At 32.0% G+C, this 16,904-nt stretch overlaps 1 protein-coding gene across 4 annotated transcripts in view; it reads left to right on the top strand.

Annotated features, from left to right (window-relative positions):
- The window catches only part of sl (small wing phospholipase C gamma 1), a 326,005-nt gene that overhangs the window by 68,825 nt on the left and 240,276 nt on the right, over positions 1-16,904 (top strand). For all 4 annotated transcript variants that reach the window (XM_085809362.1, XM_085809364.1, XM_085809363.1 and 1 more), the window contains exons 8-10: positions 6,478-6,593; positions 7,545-7,630; positions 11,933-12,053. In XM_085809362.1, coding sequence (XP_085665488.1) covers positions 6,478-6,593; positions 7,545-7,630; positions 11,933-12,053 — 323 coding nt within the window. The remainder of the gene's footprint in view (positions 1-6,477; positions 6,594-7,544; positions 7,631-11,932; positions 12,054-16,904) is intronic.

A 16,904-nucleotide genomic window follows, 5' to 3' on the forward strand; every position in this document is an offset into this window, starting at 1 on the left:
TATTTACTCCAAAATCAAAACCCGGATATAAGTTAAAATGGGGGGGGGAAACTGCAATTTTCGAATATGTTGCCATCAGAGCAAAATCATTGCTAAGCTGGTAAAATGGGTGGAATATTTTTCTATCAAATTGCTGTAAAAACAATAGACGCCAACAACAGTAGTTTTAATATGGGTAACCCTGTCTGGAGCTAGCACTTTTTTTCCATTCATTTGTTCTCTTGTATACGATCTGTGGTATTTGTGCTGATCTTATTTTCTATGCCAAATTATTTTTTGCCTTTAAGATAAGGAGGATAAATTCTTATATGGCACATTTCAAAGTATAGGTGATTTTGTTTGCTGGAACAGTCTGGCTTTTTGGTATTTTCCCATAAATGAGAAATAAGTTCCAGATAAGAGAAAATCGGGTGCAAATGTCGCCAACCTCAGGATTTTTATTTTGCCGACAATGCAACAAATCAGCATTATAAACAACTCATTTCATTTAAACAAGTAATTTTATTTACGAACTTAAGAAATGTAAACTGAAGAAATAAAGAAAGGCAATATTAGAAATTGCAGCTAGCTAACACAAAAGTACCTGAATTTTTTGCAAGGTAGTTGATCCATGTGTAAGCCAACATCCATAATTTAGATTTAGAAATTTCATGACCTAAAATTTATACCAATAGTGCTGTAACCAAGAATCTACACTAACACTACAAACTTTTGTGAAGCTGAAGGTGTTTAACCCCTTGGGTACGGATTTATTTGAGAAAATATTTGCATGTGGAACGGATATAATTTTTGGATGCGATTCATCAATAGCTACTTCATTATCAGGAGTATAAAAGTAACAAAATTTGTTATTTATGTAATCCACTATATTTCTAATCTTTCTTATTCTGTCATCTTTATTTTCCTTTTCATTATCCGTAAAATGTAGAAAGCTTGAAATATCAAAAAAACCTATCGCATGGCATGGTAAAAATTGGAGTACTTATTGTATACATTTTTGACCAATACATATGCATTTTTGGCTTCTTCATTTGCAACATCAAGATGCATAATGCAATATAAGCTTTCATTTCATCAAAACTTACAGGAAACCACCTTTGGGTTTTTTTTATTACATAACCTTCTTTTTCTATCACATGTCTGGCATATCTATTCGTCTCTTCTACTGTAGTGTCCCAAAAATCTTCATTCAAGACTTCTTTCAAAACATCTAAAGGCGTAAGATTTACTACCTAGTCTACACAGGTTCAAAGGATTAATTCCAGATATTTCAGAAAAACTTTTTATATCAGCTAAATTTTCTTCATCCCAAATCCATTCCTCTGATACTGGTTCACGAGAAGATTCACTGTCACTGCTGGATAGACGTCTTGTGCATCTTCGAAACCTTGGTTTTATATTACAATTGTCATAATTTTCTGGTTCACAAGAAGATTCACTATCACTGCTCAATAGACGTCTTGTACATCTTGAAAACCTTGATATTATATTACAATTGTCATAATTTTCTAGTTCAATATCGTCTTCATCACCTTCGCTTTGTGTTTCATTGTAATTGTCAATTTCAGGATCACTAAGCAATTCTTCTTTAGATTTCTCAAATTCACTTTCGCTATCACTATCATAAAATATATTTTTTCTTTTTGACATAATGGGGTAGTGTATCGCAAATAATGTTCACTGAAATACTGTAATTGTCTCTTCTATTATGACTGATACAAGCTACAATGAAATTGCCTAACCTCAAATAATATTTTAGACACGTCATCCGCTCCTAGGGAAAACAAGTGAATGACGTCTCTCAGATGTCAAATGTACCCAAGAGTTTAATTTTTGGTTTGACATCTTAGACACATCATCAGCTCCTAGGGGGGGGGGAAAGTGAATGACGTGTGTCAGATGTCAAATGTACCCAAGGGGTAAATTACATGTAGATTACTTTCATTTATATTGGCATTACAGATTTTTTTTTATGAAGCATTTTCTTTATGTGCTGTTTGCACATTGAGAGAATGCTACACAAGAGCACAATGCATTTTTCTTGTATTCATTCATAATATTCGTTCTCAAACTAAGGGTGTTCATCTATAAATATTTTTTTTATCATTCAACTGTAGGCAGTGGTGAAAAAAACTAGGAAGTGCTATACATGTGTTCTTTAGTCAAGTGCATGTGTCTTGGAATCTTTGAGTAATTCAAAGTTGTGGTTTGGATTTTCCAGTATATTTTCATTCAGTTGAAGATGGAACTAGTCACCACTCCAGTTGGCCTTAATTCGAGGTGTTAGCCATAAAGAGCTTAGATGCCAGCTCATTGGAAGATACTAAGGCTATGACAGTGCAACTAGTTTTGGTGATCTGACCTCGTACGGCTTGGAAATTAGTTAATGATGACCAGACACTTTGGTTTACAGAAGACTTGAGCACCCAAATCACTTTGAGCACTCAGGGAAAGACAGTTTTAACAGCAGTGTATGAATGAGGTTAAATTGCAGCAAATGCATAAGCTAATATTGGAGGGCATATTATCTAAACATATGGTCATTTTATAAATGATCAAATTAAAAATACACATATCAATTCAAAACTATTCACAAAGTTGAGTATGGGTAACAGCATTGAATATAGAGGGGGAGCATTCTGCTGTATGTCTGTGGTAGAAACCTTACATTGTGGACATGTTTAGGGCAAGCTGCCTGGAGCTTGACATGGCTGAATAGGCAGTGGCAGAATATATAATGACTGAAGCAATTTTATTTTGCACAGATCTCTTACTACTAGTGTTAGTGGCCCACACTGACCAATTTGTGGAAGCTGGTATTTTAAAGTGGTATCTTGATGCCTGTGGGCAGTCAAATTTATAGTAGTCTGCTGGTCCTTCCCTACCACATACATAAAGATTTATGTGACTGCACCGGAAGCAGCGCAGATATGTTGCCATGAATGGACTCAGAAAAGTATTTTGTCAGTGAAGAGGTGCTGCTGCAAAACTCTGTGGCTTCCTTTGGATTGAACATGAATGCCCCTAGACTGATGGTAGCTATGAGTTGTCTCTCAGGCCACTTTCTGAACATGTGCTCCTGAACACATGCTCAAAGTGAAGGCAGTACTAAAACTGTTTAAACAGGAAAAATAACAATTGCAATAAAAATTAGAAAACATAGGAATAATTCAAATTCATATAGTTGATGTTTACAAAATTTCAAAAAATGCATTAAAATTGGGAAAGAAATCAAGAAAATTTGCATTGTGAAAGAATTACTAAATCTGTGCAGATAGTGAATATTTTTTTTATACATTATACAGTACAAAATCCGAGATCCGGACTCATCAGGACTTCAGTGATTCCAGATTTGGGATTTTTTCCAGATATTTAATCATCAGTTTGAATCTACTAAGATGGCATGCAGAAATTGTACAATTAAAAATATGAAATCATAATTTATGAAATAAAGAACATTTATGATCTAAAGAGTATCAAAATTTAGAAAAAAAAAAAAAAAGCTTAATATTTATATGTTTACTTTGTTAAACATTTCTTGCAATGTCAGTTGTTTAAGTTGCTCCCTTTTTTGTGCTAATACTTTAATTCTATAAATTCACATAATTTCTTGTTCAGGTACAAAGTTCCACTGTTTAAGTCCCCTAATTGCTGTGTTGAGAATTCCGACTAACTTGTCAATCGAAATTGTTTCGTTGTCAATAACATCTCCATCACTTTCTTCACTATCAGTAGCGGTATTTTCTGGATCTAGAACCAGACTACAGATTTCGCCATCAGTTAATTGATTGATGATTAGGGCATTGTCATCACAATGAAAATCTTCTGTTATATCATCTTCATTTATTGCCACTTCTCCACATTTCTTTACAAAATCCATTAACTGGAAAATGTCGCCTTTAGCTTGCAATATCCAAAAACCTTCAAATTCACAGCTATCATCTTCATCATCCTTACCACGAAACATGGCAGCTGACTATAAATTATGCCAAGCATTTTTTAAAGTATCTGAAGACACATCCTCCCACGATCTTGCGATGCTCCACTGAGAAGATTTTATTCTAAAATATTGAAAAGTTTTGCCATTGTTCAAGAAATTAAATGGATTTTAAAAATGCTACTTTATATTTGCGTTTCAACACATGCACTATTCTGATATCCAAAGGCTGAATGACAGAGGGACACTTTGGAGGAAAGAATAAAATGGATACATTTTCTTTCACTAAAACTTTAAGTGAAGTATGAGCTGAACAGTTGTCTACAATCAGGACTATTGTTGACACATCAGGTAAACCAATCGAATTCAAATGCTGCTGAGCCTCGGGTATAAAATGATTTTCAAACCAATCATTCATGAATGCTTATGTCATCCATGCTGTTTTATTTGCAGGATATAAAAGGGGGGAAATTATTACTTCTTTAATTGCTCGAGGTCGTGTATGTTTTCCAATTATGAAAAGTTTGCACTTGTGCTTTCCTGCAGCATTTGCACATGCTAAAATTGGTAGTCTCACTTTGGAATTTTTGACACCAGTTGGAGCCTTTCCTGTAGAGATTGTTAAGTTATTTCGTGGTACATAGTGCCAGAAAAGACTAGTTTCATCAGCGGTGTAAATTTGTTCCAGAGATAATTATTCACAAGTAATGATTTCATTTAATTCATCTGCAAATAGTTGAGCAGCTGCAGTATCAGCTGAAGCTTTTTCACCTGAAAATTTTAATTGCTTTAAACCATGGGGATTTTAAAATTTGGTTAACCAATCTGTCAAACATGGGTTCTCAGTTCTTAAGTATATTTCATGAAATATTTTGGCTTCAGCCATAGCGTTGAATCCGTCAGTGGCATGCCCTCGCTGCGACACTGTCTGAGCCATTCAATCGTCACTTTGTCATTATCATCACAACGAACAATTTTTCTGTTATTCATTGTGAGTGGGATGTCGAAATTCACATAAAAATAGAAAAAGTTCCTTTTTCTTATGTCATATACAGTTGACTTTCCAATGCCATACTCTTCACATAATTTTGAGACAGATATGCCTTTATCCATTTTTTTCAGCATTTCCAGTTTTTGTTCAATGAGCATCGAAACATACTTTTGCTTTGTAGATCCTTTGGCAGCTACAGAATAAGAAACTCTTTTCAACATAATCAAAAGTTCAAGCTTGAATTTTTTTAAAATTGCTGTAATAACAGTCTGCAAAAAATAATAAGTTGGATCAAGTTAGAAGACTAAGGAGCATCCCAGCCTGCTACATTAACTGAAATTCCTTAGAATCAGTAAAGATAATTTTAGCCTAGCTTAATAGAAAACTATACATACTAGAATACTATACATTATTGGCTGCGTATCATAAGATTGGCGATGAAAGGCGATTTGTCCCGCTAAATTTAGTCTTGCTTCTGTTGTGCACTGAATTAACCCTGAATTTTATTGGTTTAGTTATTTATTATACCTACATCTATTTCTTGCACATGCTTAAGACTAATTTGAGTCCTGAATAAATGAACTCCCATATATACGTACGGGTTATCTAGACGCATTTAAAAAAGTTTTTCCTAAAATTATTTTTATGATGAAAGGTATCATTATAAAAAGACTTAATTTATAATTTCAAATTCAGTATGAATGATTTTCAGTCCACAATAAATTTTATATTACAAAAATCACAGAAGCTATTTTCATTGTGTGAATTCCTTTTAAAATAAGTATTTTTTGAAAATCTCATTGAACTTTGCACATAATTGTATGGAACTTAACTGCTTTTGACTTGAATTGTGCATAATGGGAAGAGGGCATTTATCTAATTCGACATTTTGTTTTATGGGGTTGATATAGAAAGTTAATATTTATGATACAGTCTACTTCCAGTTCTGAAACTGTTAACACAAAATTAATTACTTTATTTGAAGACACTTTGTAATAGGCAATGCATGCTTAGGACTGATGTTTAAAGTAATAAATGTTGTAATCATCCTTTTTCAAATGTTTTCTGTTTGTAGGATAGTCCTGTTTTAAAAACGAAAATCTGGGGCACTTTTGAAAAATAAATTTCAATATTAAAAAAAGACTATGTCTTGTTATTGTTAATTAAATGGCCCTACATGGCAAACTAAATTTGGTGTGAAAAAATAAAAGCAGACTATAGATTTGATCAGGAATTTGTTTAGTATATTGTAAAACGAATAAAGTCTGTTTTGTAGAATGGGCAATTTGAAGAAATGTTCATAAAACTAGGCATTATAATCTAAAAAACTACGTAATTATATCTGTAAATACCTATATCACAGTGAAAACATTTCATGGCCTTGTCCACTTTCTGTGCATTTAATAATTCTTCTGTCAGTATAATGATTTAAATTGTTTATTAGTTTGTGTTATGTATTGATGTAATTCCTTAAATAAGATTTTCATTACAGATAGTGTTATTCTGAATAAAAATTTCTGATTTATTTTCTAATGCTTTTATTTTCCAGTTTTTAGATTTCCTATTTTCAAAGCAGAATGATGCATGGGACTCGAAACATAATGAGGTGTACCAAGATATGACACTACCATTAGTGAATTATTGGATTGCATCATCCCATAATACGTAAGAAACATTGTTATAAATTTTGTAATTTAAATGAATGCTGAAATTTTAGGTTAATGATGCTGAAACAACTGTTTCCTTTTCTGTTCTGCAGACTAAAAGACAGGTTGAACAGGCATTTTATATACTATAGTTCTAGTGCTCAGTTTTGGAATAAGTTAGGTTCCTGTTGTTAATTGTGAGGGGTCCTTATTTTGTGGTTGTGAGATTTTGATAATTGTGAAGTTTTGATATTTGTGAGATGGCCTTATCACTAGCATTTTGACTTTGATATATGTCTGAACTCAAATATTTTGTCATGATCAATTATTATAATTTCAGTCTTTTTTTCTTTTCTTCTGGGTTAGTTATTGTATATATTTAAATTTTGATAAATGAAAAGGTGTTATAGCTTCTTTAATGAAGAATTTGGTAGAAAACAAGTTATAAAATTGTTTTCTTAGAGTTAATTTTCATTTCAATGAGTAGGCTTACCTGTGAGCAAGTGGCTAATCACTGAAGATAATGACAGAATATCTCTCCCAGTTCTGGAATAAATACCATAATTTTTATACTGAAATATTTGCTACATGTCAGGAAGTCCTGCTGAGCTAAAATCAAACACAGTAGATTGCTGAGGAATTCTGCAGACTTCCACAAGAAGTGTAATGGTGGACTGATATCTAAAAATTTCTTATCTTTTTCCTATAACTTGTTGCTGTTTCATGTGAAAGATTAAAAAGCAAAGTTTGATAATTCACCAGATTTGACAATATGTCACTGAATTTCTTTCGTTAGTTCTATCACAACTTTTAATAAGTTGTAAATAGTTATGAACATATAACTTCTTATGTTAAGCAGTAAAACATATACATGTATGTATAAATGTGTGGAAAAAAGGTCTGCTTGTATTATGCAAATACATTCAAATATTTATGCACATTTTTAACAACCATTTTCTTTGCTGCTTAGCTATCTTACTGGTGATCAAGTTAAATCAGAGTCATCTGTTGAAGCATATGCCCGGTGCCTTCAAATGGGGTGTCGATGTATTGAACGTATGTGTTTTTTTAGTTACTTTTTACATTTTCTTTGAGAATTTAAATTTAATGATAGAAACTATAGTGAAGTCTGATTTCTAACATAACTGATTTTCTCTACTGTAACATAATTTCTGTGGATTAGCTGCCTAGATGTGCTTATAGATTTTTTATGTGTAAATTAAAAAGAAATGAATTTTCTTTAGCATGTATGGCCTAAAGGCATTCCATTTCAACATGTTGCCTTCAATGCTTTGCTGTTATGATGTTAGACATCATAGTTATGTCTGTATGATGTTAGACGCCATATACTTGCATTTCAGTCTCTCACTATAAATATAGAATTAGAATTTCCTTATATTCCTGACAGATTTTAAAAATTTATATGAATGTAGAATTGCTGTACACTATGTGTTTCTAATGTTTTTACTTAACTGTGTAAGATCTTGATTGACCTCTATATGCACCAATAAAAATTCACAATAGGGTTGCTTTAATGCCAGTTTAATTTTTTATTGTAACCATACATAGAAAAACAGAAACATACCTCATAAAATGAAACACAATTTTCCCCCCTTTTTTAAAATGGAATATGTTACCAAATGGTTAACTTGGGCAATGAAAAATTCATGGTAATAAAATTTGTTTGCCAATATATAACATCGTGTGCTAACTTCTAAAGCATGGAATTCCACAAAGAGGAAGATTACAGTTTGAACAGATCCATTTAGTTTCTTTGTGAATCTTTTTACTTTTCATTCCTTTTTCTAGAGCAGAGAAAATACTGGTGGATTGGATTTTCTTCCTTTTCTGTTAGCATTATGATGGATGGACTATGTTGTGTGACTTATTTTAGTGGTGTTGCGATATCTGAAGTGTTTGCTCTTGCATTATATGTCAGTTTGTATTTTTCAGTGGCGAGCTTTATTACTTCGAGGCAAAAATCAAGTGAATTCATTCTACCATCAGATTTTTGGTAATGTACATAAGATTTCCACAGTCCCAGGTCTAAGAAATGGGGGAAAAAATTGCATTATTTCTTGCCTTTCTTTCTGGGTACTACTAAGAAAGATAAGTGTTGATCAGCAACGCCCCCCCCCACTATGGTTGTAATCTACCGTATTTGACGGCATATAAGACGCACCCTTATTTAGAAGGCCACACACATGTAGATGTAGAAAAAGTTATGTGTGTCTAAACCTTTAGCCAGGCTAAAAATAGCATTCAGTATTGAAAGTTAACCTGTGTCCTTCACGTATAAGACACAGGTAACTTTTTTGAGACCAAATTTAGGAAAAAAAGTGCGTCTTATATGCCGTCAAATATGGTATTTATTTTTAAGATAGATCATTCTTTTCTTTTTTATTCTTCCTCTTCATTACCCAGACTTTTCCGTTCTGAAAGATGAGGTTTGAATCCCGCAAATGGGCTGGCTGCATGGCTGTTTCCATGGTTTTCCCCATATGTAACATGAGCCAGTTTCCCTTAGAAAGTCTTCCACGAAGGCAGCCCTTCCCATAAGCAGATAGCCCTATAGTCTTTGCCGTAATCACATAAACCAAACTGAACCTCTCTGAAAGTCAGTTATTTCTCCAGTTTTCAATTTTTTGTTCTTCAACTTCTTGGGTACTATTTTGTATGATATGCTTAATGTTCCATAAACATCAGTCTTATTTTTTGTCGAAAGATCAGCCATTTCAGGTGAGTTATAAAAATTATTCATCATCAAACGATAATCTCTATTCCATAAAGGTTTCATTTGTATCTATTTGCAGTGACACTGGGAGATCCACAAAAAAATCTCTGTTCAGAAAAGAATTCTTTTCAGCGTAGTTCATAAAATCAATGGACATATCTGCTTTTTGATACACGTAATAATTTTTTTAAATTCTAGATCTAGTCCTTTTGAGAGGAATGTCTTGAACCCTTGATAGATGATCTTTACAAAACAATAAACTTTCACATTCTCTGGTATAATAAAATTACCAAACTTGGTATAAAGAGACCAGATTTTGATTTGTTTTGGGCAAGGGTGATTTGCTGGATAAAAATTGTTATTTGAAAAATGTGTAAGACATTTTATAATCTGAAGTCATTTTACACTAATGCATTGCTGAAAAAATGATGAATACAATAATGGATTTTTCATCCAGTATTAATGGTATATAGGTGTTCTCACTATGCTGTGCAAAAATCCAATGGCCAAGAATATTCTTAATTTCATTTGGAATTGTGTCATACCAAGAAATGTTTGTATTACCACAAGTATATAGTGTCATGTATCTATTTGTTTGATACACAGTGCGTTGAATGAGTTGATCATCAAAATTCAGATAGTTAAAATTGGTAATATTTTATAGCTGGAGCTTGGGTGGATGAGCATCTTGTGGCAAAGTATATCAGTGTCTCGGGCCAAAGCAAGACTTCCCTAATTTCATCCTCAGAGAAAACATCAAGTTTCAAATCTCTGTAACTGTTTTTAAGGTTCATAATCTGAACCAAGTAATAGTCTTAATATTTTTCCATAATAGTGTTATATAAAGATAAATTGCAAAAATGTTGTATAATATAAACAAATGTACAGTCATGTAATAACTTTCCATCTGTGATTCAATGCAGCTTACTGGAATCAAAACAATGCCCTTTGTTTCAGCAACAGTAAAAAAGACACATTCTCAAACCAAATAACCGACACTTGCTGATGGCAAATTTTCTTGAATGAAATTAAGTGGTCTCTAAACTTTACCAAATACATTTGGTTGCATTTGTATGTAAAAAAATAAATTCTTGAACATATAAACTTAGATGAGCAGAAAAAGTTTAGTTTGGTGTACCCAAGTTAGCTAACTCATTTGAGTTCCGTAAGGAGTTAATTGCTGGATGTTTAACTGATACATGTTTTCACATTTCATATTCAGAAGAAAAACTTTCATTGATTATATTACATCATAACACTATATCGAACAGCATCTTTTATTTTGTTCTCTATACCTACTTGCTCTTGCACTAGTTTATGTAATTTCTCAGTGCCCTTCACATGGATTGGGCAGAAATTGCTTTGTGTTCTTTATTCTGATGGGTACCATTCCAGTCTCATCCATTCTGGCAATATAAACTCGGATATGCATGTTATCATTTGAAAACTTGTAATCTAGAATCAACATGAAGAGGCTTTAAAATTTATTAAAAAGAGAGAGAGAGAGAGATTGAATTAAAGAAGTCATCTTAGATGATTCAGAGAGCCATATTTAATATTGGATCACTATTGTCTTGTCCTCTGCCAAGATAGTGGTCTATCTATTGTTGTTGTTCAGAAGTTTTTTTCTAGTCTTGACTATTTTGCATATTCCATTTGAACATGTCTTTCACATTACACCTTTTTAAATGAAAATTAAATTGTTGATATTTCATCTTTTATTAAGTTTCTCAATCTTTTTTTAAAACAGGCTGCAGTTTGTCATCTAAGACTATGTCTAAAAGCAGGTATGCAAAGTTTTCTATGCACCTATCCATGAAATTGGGAGAAGGTTAGCAAAGTTCAAGAAAAATCTAAATTGAGAATTTGTTAAAATCCGTGATATGGTCTTAAAATTCATCAGTTTGAATCTTCATAAACAGTGTACTTGTCTACATCAGGCCTTTACCTAAATTTCTACATATGTGAAGGAAGCTTACATTTCCAACATGTGTGTCTTTTTTAAAATTAAATTTAAAAAAATTAGATTTGTTTTTGAGTCCTGGATTATGTTGAAATCCTTTGATGGCCGCATCATCATTAAAATTGTATTTGTTAGGCACTCTTCTTCATAAATTTTTTAATTCTTTTTATTGCTGTGCTACATTTTCAAAATTTGATGTTTTGCTTCTTTCCTTAGTGATTCTCTTGATTTTGAAAACTGTGTACAAATTTTACAAGTATCATGTTTCTGCAGAATCGAAGCTGTTAATATGTGTTAATTATTCATTGTTTTTATAAGTTTATTTTCAATATATTTGTTTGAATTAATGGTATGTTTATTCTGATATATTTTTGCCGTATAGTAGTTTGTTGAATGCCATTAATTTCTGTTTTGCAATATTTCTTTCATATTAGAAAGGATTGCAGCTTAGTTAATTTTAAATAGAATGGAAATTAAATGTTGTATTTTAGTGTGTTGCACTTTTTCTTCTTAAAAAGGTTTTTTTTTTCAGCATTTATACTTAGCAATGTTACTCATGAATATATTTTAACTCCCCCAACATATTAGAAATATGTATTGCAATTTATGAATTATTTTTTCCCAAGTGTTTTAATAAATTTGCAATTATTTATATTTATAGTGGACGTTTGGGATGGTCCAGATCAAATGCCATATGTGTATCATGGGCATACTCTAACTAGCAAAATTAAATTCATTGATGTCATTCGAACCATAAAAGAACATGCTTTTGTAACTTCTGAGTAAGCTATTTTTTATGTATTTTGCTTTGCTTAAAATTGCAATTTTGATTTTCATCTATAGCTGTAGTTGTCCTTTTATTCTCTATTTGCTTAGTGCTTATATTCCTCTAACTAATTTATTACTTAACTACAGTCACAGCCCTTTATAATGAACCCAGTGCTGTAATGAATGAACTGTTTGGTCTCTTCCAGTTTTCTATACACTGAATGCTGTTGTATATGGTTATAGCAAACTTTCAGATGTATAAAAATCAACTGTAATGAACTTTATATGGGTGTCCTTAAATGAAATGTTTTGAATTTCTGCAATTTTTAAATAAAAAATTATGAACACTTAAAAATCATACATGTTTTTGTTATTAGAATAGTGAAAAACACTTTTGCGTTATTGGTCTTGTATATTTATTTCACATTTTCCTCTGTTTACGAATAAAAGACAAGTTAATATTCAATTTTTGAAAACCCAGGGCACATAATAAACATTTCTTAGGAGATGCACAGTGCTTGCTGGTCCAAAGAACATGAATAGGATTCCATTCACATTCCTTGATTGATGTTTTAGACAGAATTTAGCTCATAGTTGATGACATAGTAGGTGACTATTCAAAAAAGGAGGAAATGAATTCTTATAAACGATGGGTGATTCAATCCTCTGTGAATGGAAATTCTTAAATCCCTGTTGTTTGTATTGTACCTGTTTTCAAATATCTCCTAACTTTTGCCTTCTGAATGAGGGGTTTTGCATTCTTTAGATCTTTCGCAAGATTTAGGATATTGCTTATGAGGGCTATTGGAAAATTTTCTTTGTGATCATGTACATCTTTGGGAAAAAGAATGCTTTACCATTATATGTTAGATAGGAGAGATAAGTGATAAACTCAGTAACCTCTTCAAACTTTTCTATGTGGAGGAAATTTCACAAACTCTTTGACTTAACTCTCTTTGTTTCTCCTTGTTCTATATTGGCAAACATTGTCTGTGCCCAAAATTCATCTCCTTATCTGTTGATGTAAACATTCTGAAGATAAGGTGAACACCATTCAAAACATTTGGAATTCACGAAGCCGAGTGTATGTCTGCCAGTCTATGCCTACAAGTCTATGTTTATCAAAATCTAAATAGTTCCACATAAAAAGGAGGGAAAATGGTCACCATTTTACAGAAGTTACAGTCTGCCTATATTGGGACAAATGCTTCAGACAATGGTCAGTTAATTTCCCAAAACTTTGGAAAAGTACTTTTTTGTTTCAAGTTAGTAATTGAATGAGTTCAAGAAATGGAACTATGTTTCTTCAGGAAAGAGTATCAAAGAACTGGAGTGTTTCAAAATTTGATACCGAGCTTATCCGTATCTCTGTGTGGAAAAATTGAGATTTTGTATATAATGCTTATGGAAACATTTTGTGTATGAGGGTTGCTTGTGTTTGATGATTTGAATATTTCCAAGCACATAAGGGACATTTTTGAAAAAGTTAGTGCACTGTGTAAAAATTTTTCATGCTGCTATCTAACACCATTTGATGCATTTCACTTTGTTTATAAGTGGTAAAATAGAAAAATGTAAATAACAGTACATCACAGCTGCATTACTTGCAGTAATGCATTAAAAATTCTCTGTGAAGCCAAAGAAAAAAATACTGAAATTTTTACTAATTTGGTTTTAACTTTTATAAATTTACTTTGTTGTCATTTAGAAGAAAGATTTCCTGAAAATGCAGTAGAGGAAAAGAGTGTTTGATCTGACAGCACTAAGTGCATGTAATTTAATTATAGCACAGATCTAGTTAAAAATTTATATGTAAAATACAGTAACACATTAACAGATAATACAGTTTTGCTAGAACAATGTGTTGACTTTAAATTTGCCATATATGAAAACTTAAGTGTAAATTTATAATAAATGTTTCAGGTATGGTAATCTTTTCCTTACAGTGTAAACAATTTTCAACATTAATTGGTGGACATTTTTGGCATCTAGTGTTGACTGTGAACAAGGTTTCATTTTAATGAATTTGATTAAAAAATAAACAAAGAAATAATGTGAAAGAAGATTACTTAGACATGTCAATGCAAGTAAAATCATATTGTGGTGGAAACCGTATAAATTTGGATCACGTAGATGTGAATTGTTAAATTTTAGACAGAAAAAAAATTTTTCTTATCATACTTATATAAAAGTAGCATTTTTTGGATAAATCGGAACATTATTACTATTTTAATTGTTGAGTCAAGCTATTTCTGAGTAAATAATTTTGTTATGTTTAATTTTTATAATTAATAAATAGTTAAATGCAACATGTCTAAAAAATGTAACAACAAACCTTTAAGGCCCGTCCACACGAGGACGCTCCCGACGTAGTTGACGTAACTTTTTTGATGCCGGCGTAAATTCGCATGACGCAGAAGACGTAAAACTGAGTACGCTCCTGTTCAGCTTTTTCGCCCGCGACGCGCGCGTATAGCCAATAGCCGACCGAGTTCTTATCACATGTCATAATCAGAAAACCTTCTTGCTTACCCGTTTCAATATGGCGTCAGAACCACACAGAGATGAGTTTTTGCTTAGAAACATCATAAGTGTATACAGCAATAAAATAATCACGCCATCTTCAGATTTCTCAAACCGTATATATTGGTATAAATTTAAAATTCTCATTAAAGGGAAAAACTGTATATTTATAAAGCAATGATCCGACCAGTATATGCTTCACCTATTTATAACACCATAAGTAATAGGAACATAAATAAATTACAGTTTCTACAAAATCAAAGTTTCTGCTTTACAAAATTATCCTTAATTATTATAAATATTGGCTATATCATGTGTAATAAGAAGCTCTATAAATATCCCAATATTAAATACACCAAAAACTAACTTCAGCAATATAACAACTTCTAAAATTAAGCAGTTGACTGTGAAAGAGTATTCAATAAAATACAATTACGAAATTTTGGAGGAAAGTTACAACTTGTGTCATACAGCAATCATTTATTGAAATTTAATTAAATTACCTTTGCATCGACTTCTACTTGTTATATTATTTTTCACAAACACTGCTATCACAGATAGCTGAGTGGTCAGCGCTCTGCTTTGCGAATAGAAAGGTTGCGAGTTCGAACCTCACCCGTAGCCAGTACATAAATTCAGTTAGCTTTTCACATTTTGAAACGTGTTTCTTATATTTATTCATGAATCATTATATTCTTATTTTACCTATTATCATTGTTTTCATTTCTTATTTTATTCATTATTATTATTGTTTTTTAATTTAGTTTAAAAATGTGCATTGCAAATAGAAATCCTTATGTAATAATATATCTGCACCTCTTTATCATATATCATCTATAAATTCTCTTTATTTTTTCTTCATTGCATATTTTATCATGCACATAATTTCTCATAAACTGTACAAAGTTTGAACCTCATTCTAAATTCAAAAATAAATAAAAAGAAAAACAAAAGACCAAGGGAGGGAGAGTTAAAAAAATATGAAGTGGTTTTATTATATGGTGGATGGTCTTTATAAAGAGAATTAAGTAATTTAATTCTCTTTATATACTGTATTCCAAACAAATTTTATAAATCCTAATTTTCGTACAATATAGAATCTGCAAGTCTGTCAAACTGGTCGATACTCATCCTGAAGTAATTAAAAAACAAGTAATATAAAAAGAAATAAATAAAATAAAATTAAGTCAATTCCTACTTAGTTCCACAAAGAAAAATTTAAAAAATACAAATAAATAAATAAATAAATAAATAAAAATAGAAACAGAATTTTTTAAAATTAAAAATTAAAAAAATTTTAATATGTGAAAAAGCTGTATTACCATCAAGTGTCATTCACTACAAGTTTAAAAAATTGTATTTGAACTTGAGTGGATGAATAAAAAGCATTTTATGTACTGAAAATTTGAACAAGATATAGGGAGAGTGTGAGATAATAGTAGGAATTTAATAATTCCGGATATTCATTTCGCAAACGAGGCAGTAAAAAAATCTAAAATCTCTTTGAACATGTCACTCTAAATAAATCTTTCGGACCCATGCTTGCCATTTTTTGCGGTTTTGCCTCTGCTTAATAATTGCACTTAATAGTAAAATTTCAGCTATTAAAAAAAATCATCTGATTCGGACAACTTGCAAACATACAGAAGCACGCGAAGTAATAAGATACAGCTCTGTTGACGCTATATTACAGCGTCACGTGATTGTTGCGCAAAATAATTCTATTGGTTGAATGCACTCTTCGCAAGCGTACTTGTTTGGACGCTTTTATGCTGGTAATGTAAAAGCACGTTCGTCAGCTACGTTTCGAGCGTACTCGTGTGGACGGGCCTTTAGGGAAGGTAGGGCACTTCATAAGGATTGAGAATTGCATAGCGACCCATGACCAGAAACATCACTGTACACCACTAGTTTGTGCTCTTCATGAGAGCGCTGGAGGGAAAAGTGAGGATTATCTCAATTGAGTGGTAGCCAATATCCAAACAGAATGCAAAAATATGCAAGCGTTGAGTTTGCAGACTTGTGCTTAGTGTATCAAATAACAGGGCAATGGATGAACCGTTGAATGAATTTATCAAGAATGCTTTCCAGACAGACATCAAATATAGCACAATGTGTTTGCGGCTGCACATCTAAATTTGTGGGAGCATGGATCATTGAGAAGTAGGAGAACTAGTGAGGGGGCAAGCTGCGATTGACGTGTTTGATCATTATGGAAGAAAGTGTGTTGGCTGCTTGGGGAGACAAATCCTAGTACTAGCATACATGCCTTTACCTTAACTGTTTGACTGCTAAGCAATTCTTGCAAGAACGCACGAAAACTGTGGGACATATTTTCACTT

Source organism: Stegodyphus dumicola, chromosome X2, assembly GCF_044657685.1.
Source record: "Stegodyphus dumicola isolate Sdum_Otavi_A_Nest chromosome X2, ASM4465768v1".
NCBI classification, from domain to species: Eukaryota; Metazoa; Arthropoda; class Arachnida; order Araneae; family Eresidae; genus Stegodyphus; species Stegodyphus dumicola.